This window comes from Nelusetta ayraudi, unplaced genomic scaffold, assembly GCF_046127955.1.
Source record: "Nelusetta ayraudi isolate G7.1 ecotype Tasmania unplaced genomic scaffold, CSIRO-AGI_Nayr_v1 ptg000016l, whole genome shotgun sequence".
Lineage (NCBI taxonomy): Eukaryota > Metazoa > Chordata > Actinopteri > Tetraodontiformes > Monacanthidae > Nelusetta > Nelusetta ayraudi.
The window spans coordinates 1,353,950-1,369,326 of record NW_027466066.1 but is presented as its reverse complement, the minus strand read 5'-3'; the positions used below and the strand labels follow the sequence as shown (position 1 = coordinate 1,369,326).

At 40.2% G+C, this 15,377-nt stretch overlaps 3 protein-coding genes across 5 annotated transcripts; 2 read left to right on the top strand and 1 right to left on the bottom strand.

Moving 5' to 3' along the window:
- The first annotated feature begins 218 nt into the window (after positions 1-218).
- On the top strand, positions 219-8,166 carry LOC142886658 (interferon-induced very large GTPase 1-like). Of its 2 annotated transcripts, XM_076023712.1 has the most exons (5): positions 219-281; positions 930-970; positions 1,111-1,159; positions 2,278-2,318; positions 2,450-8,166. In XM_076023712.1, exons 4-5 carry the CDS (start codon positions 2,301-2,303, stop codon positions 7,160-7,162), a joined length of 4,731 nt encoding a protein of 1,576 aa, XP_075879827.1. In that variant the 5' UTR covers positions 219-281; positions 930-970; positions 1,111-1,159; positions 2,278-2,300; the 3' UTR covers positions 7,163-8,166. The 2 variants fall into 2 exon arrangements, with proteins under 2 accessions (XP_075879827.1, XP_075879826.1); XM_076023711.1 differs by having other exon boundaries at positions 227-281; positions 1,111-2,318.
- Positions 8,167-8,768: 602 nt separating this feature from the next.
- Positions 8,769-11,606, bottom strand: clpp (caseinolytic mitochondrial matrix peptidase proteolytic subunit). Its single transcript, XM_076023713.1, has 7 exons — positions 11,452-11,606; positions 10,872-10,973; positions 10,658-10,729; positions 10,458-10,554; positions 9,907-10,094; positions 9,709-9,814; positions 8,769-9,315 (listed from the first exon to the last, which is right to left on the bottom strand). Exons 1-7 carry the CDS (start codon positions 11,461-11,463, stop codon positions 9,089-9,091), a joined length of 804 nt encoding a protein of 267 aa, XP_075879828.1. The 5' UTR covers positions 11,464-11,606; the 3' UTR covers positions 8,769-9,088.
- Positions 11,607-12,163: 557 nt separating this feature from the next.
- On the top strand, positions 12,164-14,925 carry LOC142886657 (guanine nucleotide-binding protein G(I)/G(S)/G(O) subunit gamma-5). Of its 2 annotated transcripts, XM_076023710.1 has the most exons (4): positions 12,164-12,320; positions 14,096-14,222; positions 14,338-14,368; positions 14,507-14,925. In XM_076023710.1, exons 1-2 carry the CDS (start codon positions 12,228-12,230, stop codon positions 14,219-14,221), a joined length of 219 nt encoding a protein of 72 aa, XP_075879825.1. In that variant the 5' UTR covers positions 12,164-12,227; the 3' UTR covers position 14,222; positions 14,338-14,368; positions 14,507-14,925. The 2 variants fall into 2 exon arrangements, with proteins under 2 accessions (XP_075879825.1, XP_075879823.1); XM_076023708.1 differs by having other exon boundaries at positions 14,338-14,925.
- Positions 14,926-15,377: the final 452 nt, after the last annotated feature.

Here is a 15,377-nt window from a genome sequence, read left to right as displayed (position 1 = left end):
GTTGTGAGTGCAGCTCAGTGAGTGCCGGTCTGTATTTTTTTTTGTTTTGTTTTTAACTTTTAGGTTCTATCATTGTTGTTCCAGCATAACGTAAGATAGAAGCAATCTTCTAGGTTTTTGGTTACAAGCAATAACTGTTCAGCCTGAATAACAAGCTACACATTGTTATTTTTTTTCAGCTGGACCACTGAATAACTCTGTTGTTTACTGTCAGCCCTCTAGAAATTATGGAAAAGACAAAGGAAGAGACTCCGAAGTTGAGACAGTCAGTGACAAAGCAGGTAACATTTCAATCAAGAATTTAATTCATACCCAAACATTAAAGCTGTGCTCTAAATTTTTGGTTCACTGTCAAAAATTAGTATTACAATTCCATTATTATTTGACTTTGTTTCAATGCTGCTGCTGCAGCTCACACGTGTGTAAATTGGAGACACAGATGCCACCAATATGGAGTCAAACAATTTCTTACCAGATAATGACAGGGAGACTTTTCCCCTCTGCTGTATGATGTGATGGATGATGTCATGTCTTCTTGTTGCTAGTACCAAATGGCTTTAGTGTCAATTCAATCACTGACCTGAAAGCCACTGGATATATTTTAATGAAAAACTATACCACACATGTTTGAGAAGTATGGCTGAGACAGACGAGATTGTAGATCTATTGGAAAAAAAAATAGATATCATGGTGTCTGACGACAGTCATCGCTGCTTTGCTAAAATCATGCATGATGAAGATAATGAGCAGAACAAGAAATCTTGCAATGAGAATAAGATTGATTCCCCAGCTTTGCAGCTTTCAGATGTGTTTGAAACATAAACAACAACAACAACAAAAATGCTTTCAGTTAATATTTCAAAGGGAATGATTTAAAAAGGTATTTTGGATTTTGGTTTGTTGAAGCACTTCTAACAATTTTGTTTCAGGCGATGAACCAAAGAGGAGCTGCACTCCAAGTGAAGAGAAGGTCAGTTCTCTTGGTTCTCAGTTGTCACTTTAAACAATCTTGGTGTCTCTATTGTAGTTTGCATTCATACAAAAATTTTAGTAGTTTGTCTCATAATAAAGACGTAGTAAGAGATCAACATTTTGCTTGTGGTTTGTTAGTGTGATGAACTGGAGGATGGTGGACATGACTCAGACAGCTCAGAGAAAGGTAAGAAACACATTATTTATACTGCAGTAGGACGAGAAGAGTCACTAAGATTTTAACATGGCATCGGGACTGTTTCTTGTAACTATGCATCGTTCAATGCAATAGAAACAGTATTTATATGTGCTTCCAACATGTGTTCCCACCAAGACAGCCAGTTGATGAATCATATATGCCAAAGAAAACACTGACATTTTCTGCATTAGTGTGGATGACTTTGGTTTTAGATGTTTTATTTTTAATCAAATACTAAGTTGCAAGATGTTTGTAGGCCCTGACAGAAATGTGCATGCAGCCTCGCTGCAATTTTCTACAATAACTGTTTCATGTTTGGATGGAAGTGAATCCCTGCTAGGTTTGCAGACACTTTGGGGCCAGTTGTCCTGTGTGTGGCCAATTTTACACAATGGTAATACCTGCCTTTCAAAGGTGCTAAATAAAAACACAAGTATAACGGCCACTATCAGTTTCAATTGTAATTGGTTGGATACAGGGATGGAAACGATATCTGGAATTAGTGAAAGACAGAAAGAGGAAAAAACAAACAAACAAAGTCTTTCATGTCAATACCATAGTCAAGCTAGCTGTGTGAGGCATAGCCAACATTATCATGCAGCTCGACAAAGAACATAGTCTTTCTAGATATGCTAATTTAAAAAAAAAAATATGGATGTCTAATTACACTATGAACACTATTAACTATTACCAACTACATTGATCATTACATACACACAGAACTTATTTCTTTACATGCTTAAAACATTTTGAAAACATGGTGAGTGCCTGTGCTATCCCTCAGTTGTCCATGCTAACCGGGAGGACAGTATATGATCTTCTGGCTCTGCTCAGTTAGGAGAGACCTTCAACTTTAAGACAAAGGTCAAAGGTCATTAGCCACTGACTGATCAGCACCAGTTACAGATGCCTGTCCCTATCTGTGTGTGTGTGTTCGCCGACCCACCGAGAATGCTTTTCACCAGCCACCACCGCATTTGTGTCCACTTTTCTACTCAAACCTTTAGTAGATCAGGCCCATAGTTGTTGTGTTTCTGGGAAAATAGACACACGACAAAATAAGCTTTACGTTCACTTTGTCTCCATTTTGATGCATTACATTTCAGGTGATGAGCCGGTAGATAGCTGCATGCCAAGAGGAAAGAAGGTTTGTTCTCTTGATTCTCAGCAATCCCTTTAACATTCAATCAGCCTGGTTTCTCAATTTTAGTTTACACTTCATATAACCAGAACATAACATTGTTATATAAAGTATGACCGTTTTCCCATTTATAACAGTTAACGCTGTCAGGAAAGAATGTCAAGAACCAAGATGGTGGAACATTTGAAACGCTGCTCTGCAGACTTCAGCTAGAAGACAAATATCAGCAGAAATGGACACGTGAAGATTTCATGAAAATACTCCCACCTGTGAGTCAAAGCCAGGAGACATGTGAGAAGGATGTAGCTCGCACTTTTCTTCAGAGGTTATTGTTGTTAGACTACAGAGCCAGATATATTCCAGTGAGACAAGACAGCGCTGAAGGCATCCAAACAGATTATGTTCTAGAGCCTGACGAAGATGAAACACAAGATGATTTAGATTTGTTTTTCAACACAGAGGAAGAATTGAATGAATCCAGACCTTCTGATATTCATCCAATGGATGTCCAGATGGCAGTGTTTCATTGCTCAGACAACTTCTTGAAGCAGACCATGATCACAAAGCTTTCACAGTGTCAGTTTGCTCTGCCTCTGCTCGTACCTGATCCAGTAGACAAGGATATTGAGTGCCCACTGTGGACCTTCGGGCCAATTAAAAAAACCTGGAAGACAACTCAGACCAAAGACAATTCAAGTGTCATCACCATGAAGAGTATGTCCATCTGCCAAGCAGAGACCCCCCTGGTGTCAGTGTTCCGCCTGGGATCACTGCCACTGTCCAAATCTCAACTGATGAACACTTTGATCAACAATCGCCACAGCACCTTCTTCCACAGAGAGTGTCCTGGAAGCACAGAGTCTCGCTATTTGATGGACGGAGTGGCAGAGATCGCCTGGTACTGGCCAGCTGGAAAACCCAATGATGCCTTCAGTGACTGCACTGCCTTCTGTAATCTTCATGGAGATGCAATGTTGTATAAACAGCAGCGTGAGATTCTGACAGCAAAATCTTCTGTCATTGTAGTTTTTGTACCAACACTTAAAAAGGGCAACACAAGTACTTCAGTTATCTCAGAGCTTCTGAACTCTGAAAAACCTGTAATTTTCCTGATTGCTGATAAGAAATGTAACGCTGTACAGAAAAAACTGGGAAAATACAAAATGGGCCTAAAAGGCAAAAACCAAGCAGCAATATCTGAAGAATTACAAAGAATCATCTGCAGCATTTTGTCTAAACCACATGATCTCTTTAAGCTTGAAACCATGGCTGATGTTCCTGGAATCACAGTGGATGAGAAGGAAGAAATCTGTCAAAAAGCAAAAAGTGCTGCCATGGAAATACAGCAGTTGCTCCAAGGGATGGATGTTGCTAAGATCAAAGATGATTTTCTCTCTTGTCAAGGAGAACTGTGGCACAAGTGGTGCAGCACAAACAAAGACCTGTATCGTCTTAAAGGTTCACAAATTGAGATGGAGAGAGGTGAAAAACAAGAGAAAATGGAAAAAATACGAGAAGATCAGCGCAGAGCTTCAGACGGTGAACTAATGATCAAATTCATTGATATCCTCTCATTGTTTAAATCAAAAGAGAAAGAGTATTTTGTGAAATGGACTCAGATCTTAATAGATGCTCTCCCCAAGAATGACCTCACACCAATCCTCCAACAATACGATAAAAAGTGGACAGACATCTTGACTTTGAAAGAGAAGAAACAGAACACTCATGTGAAACAAAAAGAACTTGATGAATTATCAAAACAACTGCAGTCAGCAACATTTGGCTTGGAGCACATCTTCAGAGAAATGGGGCAGATCTATGAAGCACATGCTTCTCTGGAGAATCCACCAAGGACAGCAGTGAGGAACTGGTCTCAATACCCTGAGCTGGCTGCAGAGTTACTGATATCTGGACATCCAATGGAGCTGATGGATGGAGATGCAGGTCACGTGCCACTAGCATGGATCTCTAGTCTTTTAGAAGAAGTTGTCAAGAAATTAGGTGACAGAAGAATTTTTGTCTTGTCAGTTTTAGGCGTCCAAAGCAGTGGCAAGTCAACAATGCTGAATGCCATGTTTGGACTGGAGTTTGCAGTGAGTTCTGGCAGGTGCACAAAGGGAGCCTTCATGCAGCTGCTCAAAGTGTCAGAGGAGAAGAGACATTTCAAGTTTGACTATGTCCTGGTGGTGGACACTGAGGGGCTGCGTGCTCTTGAACTGGATGGCAGTGCGACTCTCAAACACGACAACGAGCTGGCAACCTTTGTTGTGGGTCTGGGAGACTTGACACTAATCAACATCTTTGGAGAGAATCCAGCTGACATGCAAGATGTTCTCCAGATTGTAGTTCAGGCTTTCATGAGGATGAAGAAAGTTAACCTGTCTCCCAGTTGTGTGTTTGTTCACCAGAATGTCACAGATATTTCTGCGGTAGAAAAAAACATGGATGGAAAGAGACGTCTGCTGGAAAAACTGGACCAGATGGTCCAACTAGCTGCCAAAGAGGAAGTCTGCAGTGCTGAGAGATTCAGTGACATCATTGCTTTTAATGTGGAAGAAGATGTGAAATATTTTGCCCAGCTTTGGGAGGGCAGTCCACCCATGGCTCCTCCCAATCCAGGTTATAGCGAGAGCATCCAAGAGCTGAAGAATTTCATCCTCTCTAAAGCATCTCAGTCTGATGGTACTAAACTGTCAGACTTCAGAAGAAAAGTCCAGGATCTGTGGCAGGCTTTGTTGAATGAAAACTTTGTTTTCAGCTTTAAAAACACACTGGAAATTTCAGTGTACAGAAAACTGGAGGTCAAGTATGGTGACCAGACCTGGACCCTGAGAAGCAACATGTTGACCATTGAAAACCAGTATTATTACAAAATCAAAAATGGAACACTTAAGAGTGTTCAACTAAATGATCTCTATGAAGAAACAAAGGAGACATTTGATGAGATCCAAACAGATCTGACATCTTACTTTGAAGACAAGCCAGACAAAGAAATACTGGCTCAGTGGCAAGGACGCTTTAAGAGCAAAATTAACGACGTTTATGATGATCAATTGAAGGTGGTAAAAAACAGACTTGATAAAGTTATTCAACAGAAGGAAGCTTGTAAAAAACTTGATGACAAGAAGGCAGACTTTGAGAACAAGCTGATGCAAAAGAGCAGAGAACTTGCTAAACAACTCAAAGGAAAAACTGATGATGAGAAGGAACTTCGAAGACAGTTTCACTCTGAGTGGAGACACTGGGTTAAAGAACTAACTAGAGGTACGGAGCCTATTGATGAGATCAACTTAGAAAATGACAAGACAGAGATTCTGATGGAGCTTGGGATTGAGTGGTCTTTCATTGAGGAGTCGAATCACGGAGGCAATTTCAAGAAAATGCCAGAAATTGGAAATTATGATCAATATGCAAGTATCAAAAAACAAGACAGAAGTTTACTTCAGAGAGGTGCTGACCATGTTAGAGATTTATTTACGGGGTCTCTTTCACACCAGGATCAGGAATTGATTCGATCCTTCATTAATGAGGTTGCGCAAAAGTCCCTCATTACCCTGAAGAGCAAACCTGTAGTCATCACAGGCTACAATCCAACTTACCTGCAAGAGTTGGCAAAAAATGCAAAAGACGCAGTGGCAGAGTTTGAATCAAAGCAGAAATATGCTCTGAAAAAGGAGTTTACTGTTGATCTGCTTCATTATGTGTTTGCCAGAGCAGAGCCTTGGCTTTTAAATGAACACAAGACATTCAAGGCAAATAATGATGCACAGGCTTATATAGACAGCAAGAAAGGTCATGATTACAAACTTTTCAAAATGTGCTTTAAAGGAAGTTTTTCTGTTATGGTGTTTTCAGCAGAGATCTGTAACAAACTCAAGACTTCCATGAGTGGAGCTGTCTGTCACAATACTGCCAGAGCCCTGGCGAGTGAGATAAAGAACAGTTCTCCAGCCTTCAGTGGGAACAGGCAGGATCTGGAGAATCATGTGTTGGGGTCACTGGCAGAAAAAGAGAACTTTGACAGTTTTATCACTTACATCAAACAGCCAAGGGAACATATGGAGAATTTTATAAAGGAGCAGGTGAAGAAATACATCTTCGTGGACAACAAAGTTAAAGCAAGGCAGATACTCAGTAGAAATGTTGATGAGCTAAAAGACTCTGTAAATCAAGCCTTGCATGATGCAACAGAGAAATTCAAAACTCAGAGTGGCAAAATCGACATGTGGCTGGAGGAATTTTCCAATCTTCTTAAATATAAGCTGGTATTCACCATGTCTAGTCAGAACTTCAGTGATATAAATGATTTTGACTTCCTCAAAGAAGAAATATCAAAAGGCATTGAATCCATCACAGAGGAGCTACACAGTCTACCACTGAACTCCAGGATGAAGCCTGATGAAATCCTCATTGATCAGCTGTGCAGCTGCTGCTGGGTGACTTGTCCATTTTGTTTAGCTGTTTGCACCAACAGCTTAGAAGATCACAGTCCTGACGACCACAGTGTGACTTTTCACCGACCTGCTGCAGTCAATGGCATTTGCTACACAGGAACAGACATAATGGCTTTAGGAGTCTGCACATCAGAAGTTGCAAGTTGGAAGAGCTTTAACCCTGACCCAAACTCAGACAGCTCAGTTCCCTACAAATTATACCGAACTGCTGGTCCAAAATTTGCCAACTGGAGAATCACCCCTGATGGATCTAAGCTCCCCTACTGGAAATGGTTTGTGTGTCGGTTTGAAAAAGAGTTGGAGACATATTATAGGAAAAAGTTTTACAAGGATGGAGAAATACCTAGTGAGTGGAGAAGACACACGAAAGCCAATGCTCTTAAAAGCCTGTATTAACACGCCAAGCCAAGAAGAATCACACCTGATGATGGGAGCAGAGATGAGAGTCCCAGAGTGTGAAGAGAGCAGCTGTCCAGTGCTGTTAGCTCAAGGGAAATAAATAAGGGACTGTGGAGTAAGATTTTATTATTTAACTTCACTTTTTAGATTATTTGTGATTGTATTCAGAATAATTTTGGATTATTTTATGTACAATTTATTTTTAAAATTCCTAAACTATTCCGAAAAATTTTACATAGTTTTTTTGCAATACTAGAAAATACACACTATTTCATTATGAACAACAAAACATAATTCTGGGGGGGAAAGTTATTTTAACAAACAAGACCGTTTAACTGAAGACTATAATAATAATAATAATAATTACTATTAGTCGTCGTAGTAATAGTAGTATTTGAATTTGACATTTAATTCATATCTTCATCTTTTATATACACCCCCAACTTCAGGTTTACAAGCCTCTTCTTTAACCCTTCAGCTCCCCAATCCATCCTTGCTGCTGGTTGTAGACTATACACAGTATGGGTCTTAGGGATTACGTGCCCCCCCCATTAAACAGTCTATTTTTAAGTAGACGAAGGGAATAGCCAACCCACCGTCTCCACTCCGAGTTCCAGGTACCCTCTTGTTGTAAATTTTGGAGTCTGTAGTGAAGAGTTAGAAGAAAAAGGAGAGGGAAGGGGGTCCAGGGAGGACGAGGTGGGGAAATCCCATTAAATATGACTGGCCACAGGTGTGATTCTATTCCCACTACACCTGCAGCAGTAACTGGACCAGCGTTGCTTGTTGCTGTGTCAATTGTGAGTTTCTTATTTGAAGTTTAAATTGCAGTGATATTTGATAGTTTGATATTGCTATACTTTTCTGCTTAATATTAGCGTGTATCGCTGTATTCCATTTTTTTTTTTATCTCATGTTATTTGTGTGACATATAAACCACATGGGGAACAAACAGTACAAATGGACCTCCTATTCTCCTTTATTAAAACACATTGAATTAATTTTCTCCTGAGTGTCTGCCCGCAATCCCATTTCATTAGTCAGCTGGTTATCCACCAGCAAAACCAGAAAATAGTCAGAAAATGAACACAGTTCCTCACAAATACTTCTTTGTTCCTATGTTCAAGACTCTTCAGTCTGATATACTAATCTCAAGTATCTAATATTATAATAAATGGTATAGTATTGTAGTATATGATTTTTCCCCCCTGTCATCTACAGTGTTATCTATTGAAGCTAATGCAATATGTGTGCACACGTCTGGAGTTCCTGGTGTGTTTATCTATTTTTGCTGTGTCTTTGTGGCTGGAATAAAGTCATCCATTTAAAGAAGGCATCCTTGTCTTTGCAGTTAGATCTTTGAAGGGACAGAGATATTGGGGACAAATCGTTTTTCTTCCGAAATGACCAGAGTGGTGCAAGAATATTTTCATTCATTTAAAAAATAAAAAATAAAATAAAAAAAGCAGTTTAAGATTAAAGATTTTGTAATTTCATGATGATGATTATGTATGTTTTGGACAATTTTGTGAAATAGGTGGATTAAAAACAATCACTCATTTTTTTAAACAGTTTGTTGAAATGGTCACATTTTCAAAAAATGAATGTGATTCAAAATATGATTTTATTACAGGTTGCATTTTGGCTCTTCTGTGGTAGTCTGCACATTACATGTTAAATTCAAAAGTACAGAGCAAGTAACAACAGTAGCCTGTTAATCAGACTCGAACATTACACAGCTCTTGTTCGTCAACACAGCTAAGACGCCACCTCCTCCGACATCGGTGATGTGTGTTGAGCTACTAAGATGCCTGCCTGCCCTCAGCAGGGATGGAAAGGGAAAGACTGCAGAGAGGAGAGGCGCACGCACACCAGGGAGGTGTGGAGCGTCACAGATCCAATTCGCACTGCCCTAGAGAGACTTCACGGCTCGGGTTTGTACGAGGAGGGGGCGCTGGTGCCCGCGGAGGTCTGCTCTGCAGCCGCTGACTCTGGCTGAGCCGACGGACTGGCGGCTGCTGTCGACTCCTTCTGCACCAGCTCGGGCTCATCCTGGCCCGCCTGGGGTGGGTGAACCAGGACTCTGTCAATTATGCCAAAGTCCTGAGCCTCCATGGGGCTCATGTAGCGATCCCTTTCCATCACACTCTCTGGAATGTTAAAAAAAAACAAAAAAAAAAAAACATTTGAGACAAAAGATAAATATAAAAATATCTTCATAATCGCAAGATATTAGTGCTCTGATTTAATTGGAACCTCTAGCTTATTAATGTCGACACATTTAAAGGCATCAGTACACTCACTCGTGCTGTCACAGTATCCTCAAATGTTCTGCTAGCTTACATTTAATCCATCTTGACATTTATAACAACATGAAGAATCTTTATCTCCTATGTGCCAAATTCATTTTCGAGTTAAATCCTCAGTAATTATGGCAGTCATAATACCATCTATCCAAAGGACACAAAACAATGTTTTTGACAATATTCAACAAATGGGAAATATTAGTAATGGTACAGTTTTGTAGAGCTGTGCATGCCTACCGATGGTTTCCAGCAGCTGCCCTGTGTGTTTGGCATAAATGTTGTTGATCTGTCTCTTCAGCTTGAGGATCTCTTCCGCCTGGATGGCGATATCAGTGGCCTGGCCCTGGACACACAGCAGCACTCGGTGAACAGGTTGCATCTTAGTTATTGACACTGCCTGAAAATATCAGACTGGTGGCGCTGTGAACCACTTACTCTGGCGCCCCCTGAAGGCTGGTGAACCATAATGCGAGCGTTGGGCAGGGAGTGCCTCATGCCCGACGTTCCCGCAGCCAGGAGCAAGCTGCCCATGCTGGCCGCCTGGCCGACACACCAGGTGGAGATGGGATTGAGGATGTATTGCATAGTGTCATAAATGGCCAGGCCTGCTGTTACCACACCGCCTTGGGGAAAAAAAATGTTCTGATTGTTATTTAGATTCATATATAAATGAAATATGACTTGACTGGCCTGTACTAGGCTGAATGTGGGACTGGTTCTTAGGAGCTTGACAGTATTTGGCTATTCTGGCAGAATAAGCTTGGTTAATTCAATCAGAAAATGTCCCACTTGCAGACTTTTTTAGACAGGTTCACACTTTAAATTTTTTATTTAATCTATTTAGGTTAAATGTTTATTTTTAGACAAACAGTTTTTCACCCCTTGCAAAAAAACAACAACCTTCTACTGTCCCAAATGTTCTGCTCACAACCCCTGATCCCACTAGCCTCAATACGGAACATGACGACCCATGACTGTGGTTTTACCAGGACTGTTGATGTACATGTGGATGGGTTTGTTGTTGCTTTCCGACTGCAGAAAAAGCAGCTGGGCAATAACCAGACTTGCCACAGAGTCATCGATCTAAGCAGAGGGATAAAAACAAAAAAACACACAAACATTATTTTGATCGCATGTGAACAGGAAAATTGTCATTTTGTCTTTGAGTTTCACCAGAAACACTTACCGGACCCATAACACAAATGATTCTTTCTCTGAGGAGGCGCGAATAGATGTCATAGGCTCTTTCTCCTCTACCCTGAAAAACAAAGGTGGAACTGAAGTTGAACACAAATCAATTTATTTATGACAGAAATATACATGTTAAAGCCCATTAGGCATGTGAAAACTTAAGTTACGGCAGGTGTAGCTGGGAATGCAATTCACGACGTCACACTCACGGTCTGCTCCACAACTATGGGTATAAGAGGACTCCTCCATATAGGACTGTGGTGGATGGAGCGACAATGCCTCAGTGACAAACCCCCAATCTGCAACGCCCTCTGCACGACAGAAACAGAAATAAGTTATTCTAATGACCATACTACGAATTATAAAAACTCAAGAAGAAAACTAAAAGCCCGTTATTGCAGATACAGGACAATATAACGATAAAAGGGACACTCATCTGAACATTTACGCAATTGAAAAAACAAACAAAAAACAATTGTTCCGACTTAGTTTACATTACACTGCTGGTTTGGTATGTAGGTAGATCGGTGTTTTAAACCTAAATAAAGACTCCGGTTTGTGATCGTGGGAAAGTACAGGAGATTTAACGGGTTCTAATATCTGGAGTCTGGAGCCGAAAGGTTCTAGTTAGAGGTGATGCAATTAGGCAACATCGCAAGACATGGACATTAGCTAACACCTCAAGACGCTAACGCAACATACAAATACAACACGTCGTGGGTTTAAGGTAGAAACATATTTCAAGTGCAACAGACGATGCTGAAATATTGTATGAGTGATTGTACTTACACGTAATAACATGTTTTTTAGTCTTTATGTATCACTCGTGTGACCCCGATGTCCACCGGAACAGTTTCCAGCTGTTTTCTTCCTCTTGGCTTTTAGATGTGGTTAAAATCCCCAATGTGACATTACTGCCACCTACTGGCTATCCATATAAATTTAAGGAAAATGTAAAACGTAATCTGAGCTTTAAAAAAGAAAAGCAAAAAAAAGAAAAGAAAGAAGAAGAAGAAGAAAAAGAAGCAAATTTCCATTATAAATAAAACGAGTGGATCCAACTTGCTGTCATATCTTCTCGAAGGAAAACAATTCAGTAAGTATTTTTTTATTTTTTTATTAACAAATTAGGACATCAAATTGCTTTTGAATGTTGAATGTAAATTTAAAGTCATTAAAACGTAAGAATCATACATAACATAACCGGAAAACACTATTCCTAGCCAATGTGGGCCTTCGTCTTAAACAATGACGTAATTATTTGTTTTCAGATCATCATGATATGTCAAGTAAATGTGTTCTAACACTAGCTTGTTGTGATGTTGAAACAGTGACAATTAACGAATACATTTTGAATATTTGTATATAATGCTGTAATTATGCCATTTTTATGTTTCAAAAATATGTATGCATTTAGTGTGGATGGAGTTCTTGCGAGTTGTTATTGAGTTACCGCATTTTACTTTGAAGTGCCTTGCCGGAACGCGCGGTGTGCTACTACAGGCGATTGTTGAAACGTAAATAGCGCCTGACTTCTCTCAAACTCTCCAGGGTTGGATCCAGTCATGTCAAACAACAGCGCCGCCACCAGCAGCCTCGCCATCGCCCAGAAGACAGTCAAACAGCTTCGTTTAGAGGCGAGTGTCCGTCGGATAAAGGTATGAGCTACTTTTGTTGAGCGCTGAACCACTGACAATCTTGTGCGCACCCTGAGCACGTCCAGCCCTTTGTATGACTGGCATTGCCCGGTATAATAATGACTCTGTTTACCTATACTTCTAACAGAAATATAGCATACATGTTCTTCGGCTTCCGTCATTTATAATATAAACACATTCAAAAAATAAATACATTGATGCAATTTTATAGATGATGTCTTCACTCGTATTGAAGGTAGCCAGAGACTTGGAAAAGCACATTGTTATGGTGTGTGTGTGTGTGTGTGTGTGTGTGTGTGTGTGTGTGTGTGTGTGTGTGTGTGTGTGTGTGTGTGTGTGTGTGTGTGTGTGTGTGTTCTTCTTCAGCTGCCTATAATTTTTGCCATTGTCGCTCATCTTCACATTTTTTTTTTTTTTTTTTTTTAATTATTTTATCTTTGGGCCTTATGCTCCAAGTCACCAGAAGAACATGTGAGTGTGATTTCGTGGTGTGCAGTGAAATGGCAGCAAACAGTCTTTTTTTTTTTTTCCGCCCCGTGCTGGAGCAGCACACTGCTAGCTTTGTTGATTGTACTGCAGCTGTGTGACTGCTGTGATTGTTGGGGTGGCTACTTTTAGAACAGATCAGTGAGGCTAGTGTCAAGCGTGTGTCTGGGTAAACCGGCCCAACTGCAGGCCTGCCCAAGGGGAGCACCCAGAATTGGAAAAAGGGAAAGGGAAAAAAAAAAAAAAAAAAAAAAAAATATATATATATATATATATATCACAGGGAGATTCAGGAAGCCTGCACATTCTTACAATTAGTCACTGTTTGGATGCTCGTGTCTGTAAACGGGCATGAAAGTCACATTTGCAGTTTAAGGCGGCTGAATCATGTGATAAGGTTGATGACTTCATTGTAAGAGGAGGGGATGTTTAGCGTACATGCAAAACTCCTTACAATTTAGGCCTATAACACAAAAGAAGACGGACTATGTTTATTATTAAAGGCAAAGGCAAGACCTTGCCTTTAATAATAACCACAAGCAGGACTGAGTCATTCCTCTTAAAGATTCAGAAGCCATATTGCTAGAATACTTGGCCTTAATCAAACATATAAAACTAAACATCTACATTCATATGGATCTGGGAGATGCAATTTCACAATATTAGATGTGACATTCTAAAAGTAAGTAAGGGCTCTCGTATAGTGTGACAACTGGCAAGGAAAATCTCTCAAATAAAAAGCGCTATACTATTGTTGAAAGTATTAATGCAACTAAATGGCATCAGGCGTGACATTGTGTTCTCTCGGGAAAAAAAGTGAAACAGAACAAGCATTGCACACTTTGACACACAGGAATGTCTGTGAGGACATTATTTTTTTTCATTATTATTTTAGCTCTGCATCAACAACACAGTGTGTACTATGACAGTGGTTTTCGTACTTTTTTTTTTTGACCAAGGGTGCTGAAGTTCCTGCAAGATGGTTCTACATATTTTAGATGATCTGAAAAGGTTTTTGTACAACTACCCCAAACAACAATAATGTCACGACACATTACATTCTACTGCCTTCAATGGCCTCATCTCCTCCCGATCTCACAATCTGCGCTGTTTTGTCTCCTCCATCAATCATTTTTGCCTCCTAGTAGGGGATTAAAAACAAATTGTCAGTTTCAGACGGTTTGTGTGAAAAGCACTCAAAGAAACAAATTAAAACATGAACTTTAATCAACTTTTGAATTGCAAGGATGCTCAAGCAAAAACCGTATCCATTCTGCATCTCTCGACAGGTTTCTCAGGCTGCTGCCGAGCTCAAGACTTTCTGTTTGCAAAATGCCCATAAAGACCCGCTCCTTACTGGTGTGCCTTCCAGTGACAACCCATTCCGGCCTCCCAAGTCATGTGTCCTTCTCTGAGGTGCAAGTCCTCCTCTCAACTTAATTTACCCTTTCCTGCCCTGACTGTTTTGAGATTGTAACATTGCCTCAAGCTAACATTCTTTCTTTCTTTCTTTCTTTCTTTCTTTCTTTAGGCCTGTGAAAGAGTGCAGAGCGCTCAAAAAGGTGCCTTATCGTCCCAGTGTTGTGTTCTGTCATGTGCTCCACAGTCTAAACCGCACAGCCTCTCTCTCTCTCTCTCTCTCTCTCTCTCTCTCTCTCTCTCTCTCTCTCTCTCTCTCTCTCTCTCACACACACACACAGAGCAGCGAGATAGAGTTTTTCTTCAGTCAGCCGAGGAATTATGCTGTTGTGTGAGGAAATTGTAAGAGTTTTCTGTTATGATCTTTGTCCATTATGTTTGGCTTTTGTGAGGCTCAGGGGGTCTCGGGCGGCCTCCACATCAGGCCTATGTGATGTTGATGTACAATAATCAGTCCTCTTTAAACACCTGCGGTCCAAAGTAGAGCTGCACTTTTTAATCTTATATTGTACGCTATTGGAAAGCAGCATAAAGCGAATGCTGAATCTATGATTGTTGTTTTCACGGTTCATCATGTTTATAATACCTTTTTAATATTTGCCAAATGTGAGCAAGAAACCTCAAATGGCTCACTTACTGTATACCATCAGACATTTCTCCCCCTGCTGCCATGGAATTTCCTTCCTTTGCGCCGGGGAGGGGGGCGGGGGGGGACTGTGATTACCTGCAGCTGTTATGGAGCAATAATTTCTGTAATGTTCTTTGAAGTCTTCAGCCATCTGCTGGTAATAAGTGTGGCCTTAATTTACAAATGCATATGATTAAAAAAAAAAAAAATCTTGGTGTAAAAACAAATTGACATCAGTCACCTATTGATGGATTCATTGTATTTGTTCTTGTGTGTGACTGTGAAAACCTCCTTCATTTGTGTTTGCTGTTAGCATTTCACTCAACCAGGAAGTTTGGTTATTAGGTTGATGTTCATCATGGGATAAAGCAATGATTTTGCCAATCACATTTACTTGTTTGAAAGTACATACAAAGTGTTTATTATTTCACGTAACTGAAAAAACAGGAAAAACGGTATTTCAGCTTCATCTCTTTTGCTCGTCTGTACTGCGCAAGAAACATGACGCTGTTTCAGCAATACTT

Bases quoted from the DNA above. Each gene is read 5' to 3' on its own strand.
- LOC142886658 (XM_076023711.1), top strand. From the start codon at position 2,262: ATGCATTACATTTCAGGTGATGAGCCGGTAGATAGCTGCATGCCAAGA. The intron at 2,319-2,449 runs GTTTGTTCTCTT...CATTTATAACAG, and splicing joins GCATGCCAAGAGGAAAGAAG to TTAACGCTGTCAGGAAAGAA.
- clpp (XM_076023713.1), bottom strand. The intron at 10,095-10,457 runs GTAAAACCACAG...TTTTTCCCCAAG, and splicing joins CATGTACATCAACAGTCCTG to GCGGTGTGGTAACAGCAGGC. The intron at 9,815-9,906 runs GTAAGTGGTTCA...CTGTGTGTCCAG, and splicing joins AGCCTTCAGGGGGCGCCAGA to GGCCAGGCCACTGATATCGC.
- LOC142886657 (XM_076023710.1), top strand. From the start codon at position 12,228: ATGTCAAACAACAGCGCCGCCACCAGCAGCCTCGCCATCGCCCAGAAG. The intron at 12,321-14,095 runs GTATGAGCTACT...ATCTCTCGACAG, and splicing joins CGAGTGTCCGTCGGATAAAG to GTTTCTCAGGCTGCTGCCGA.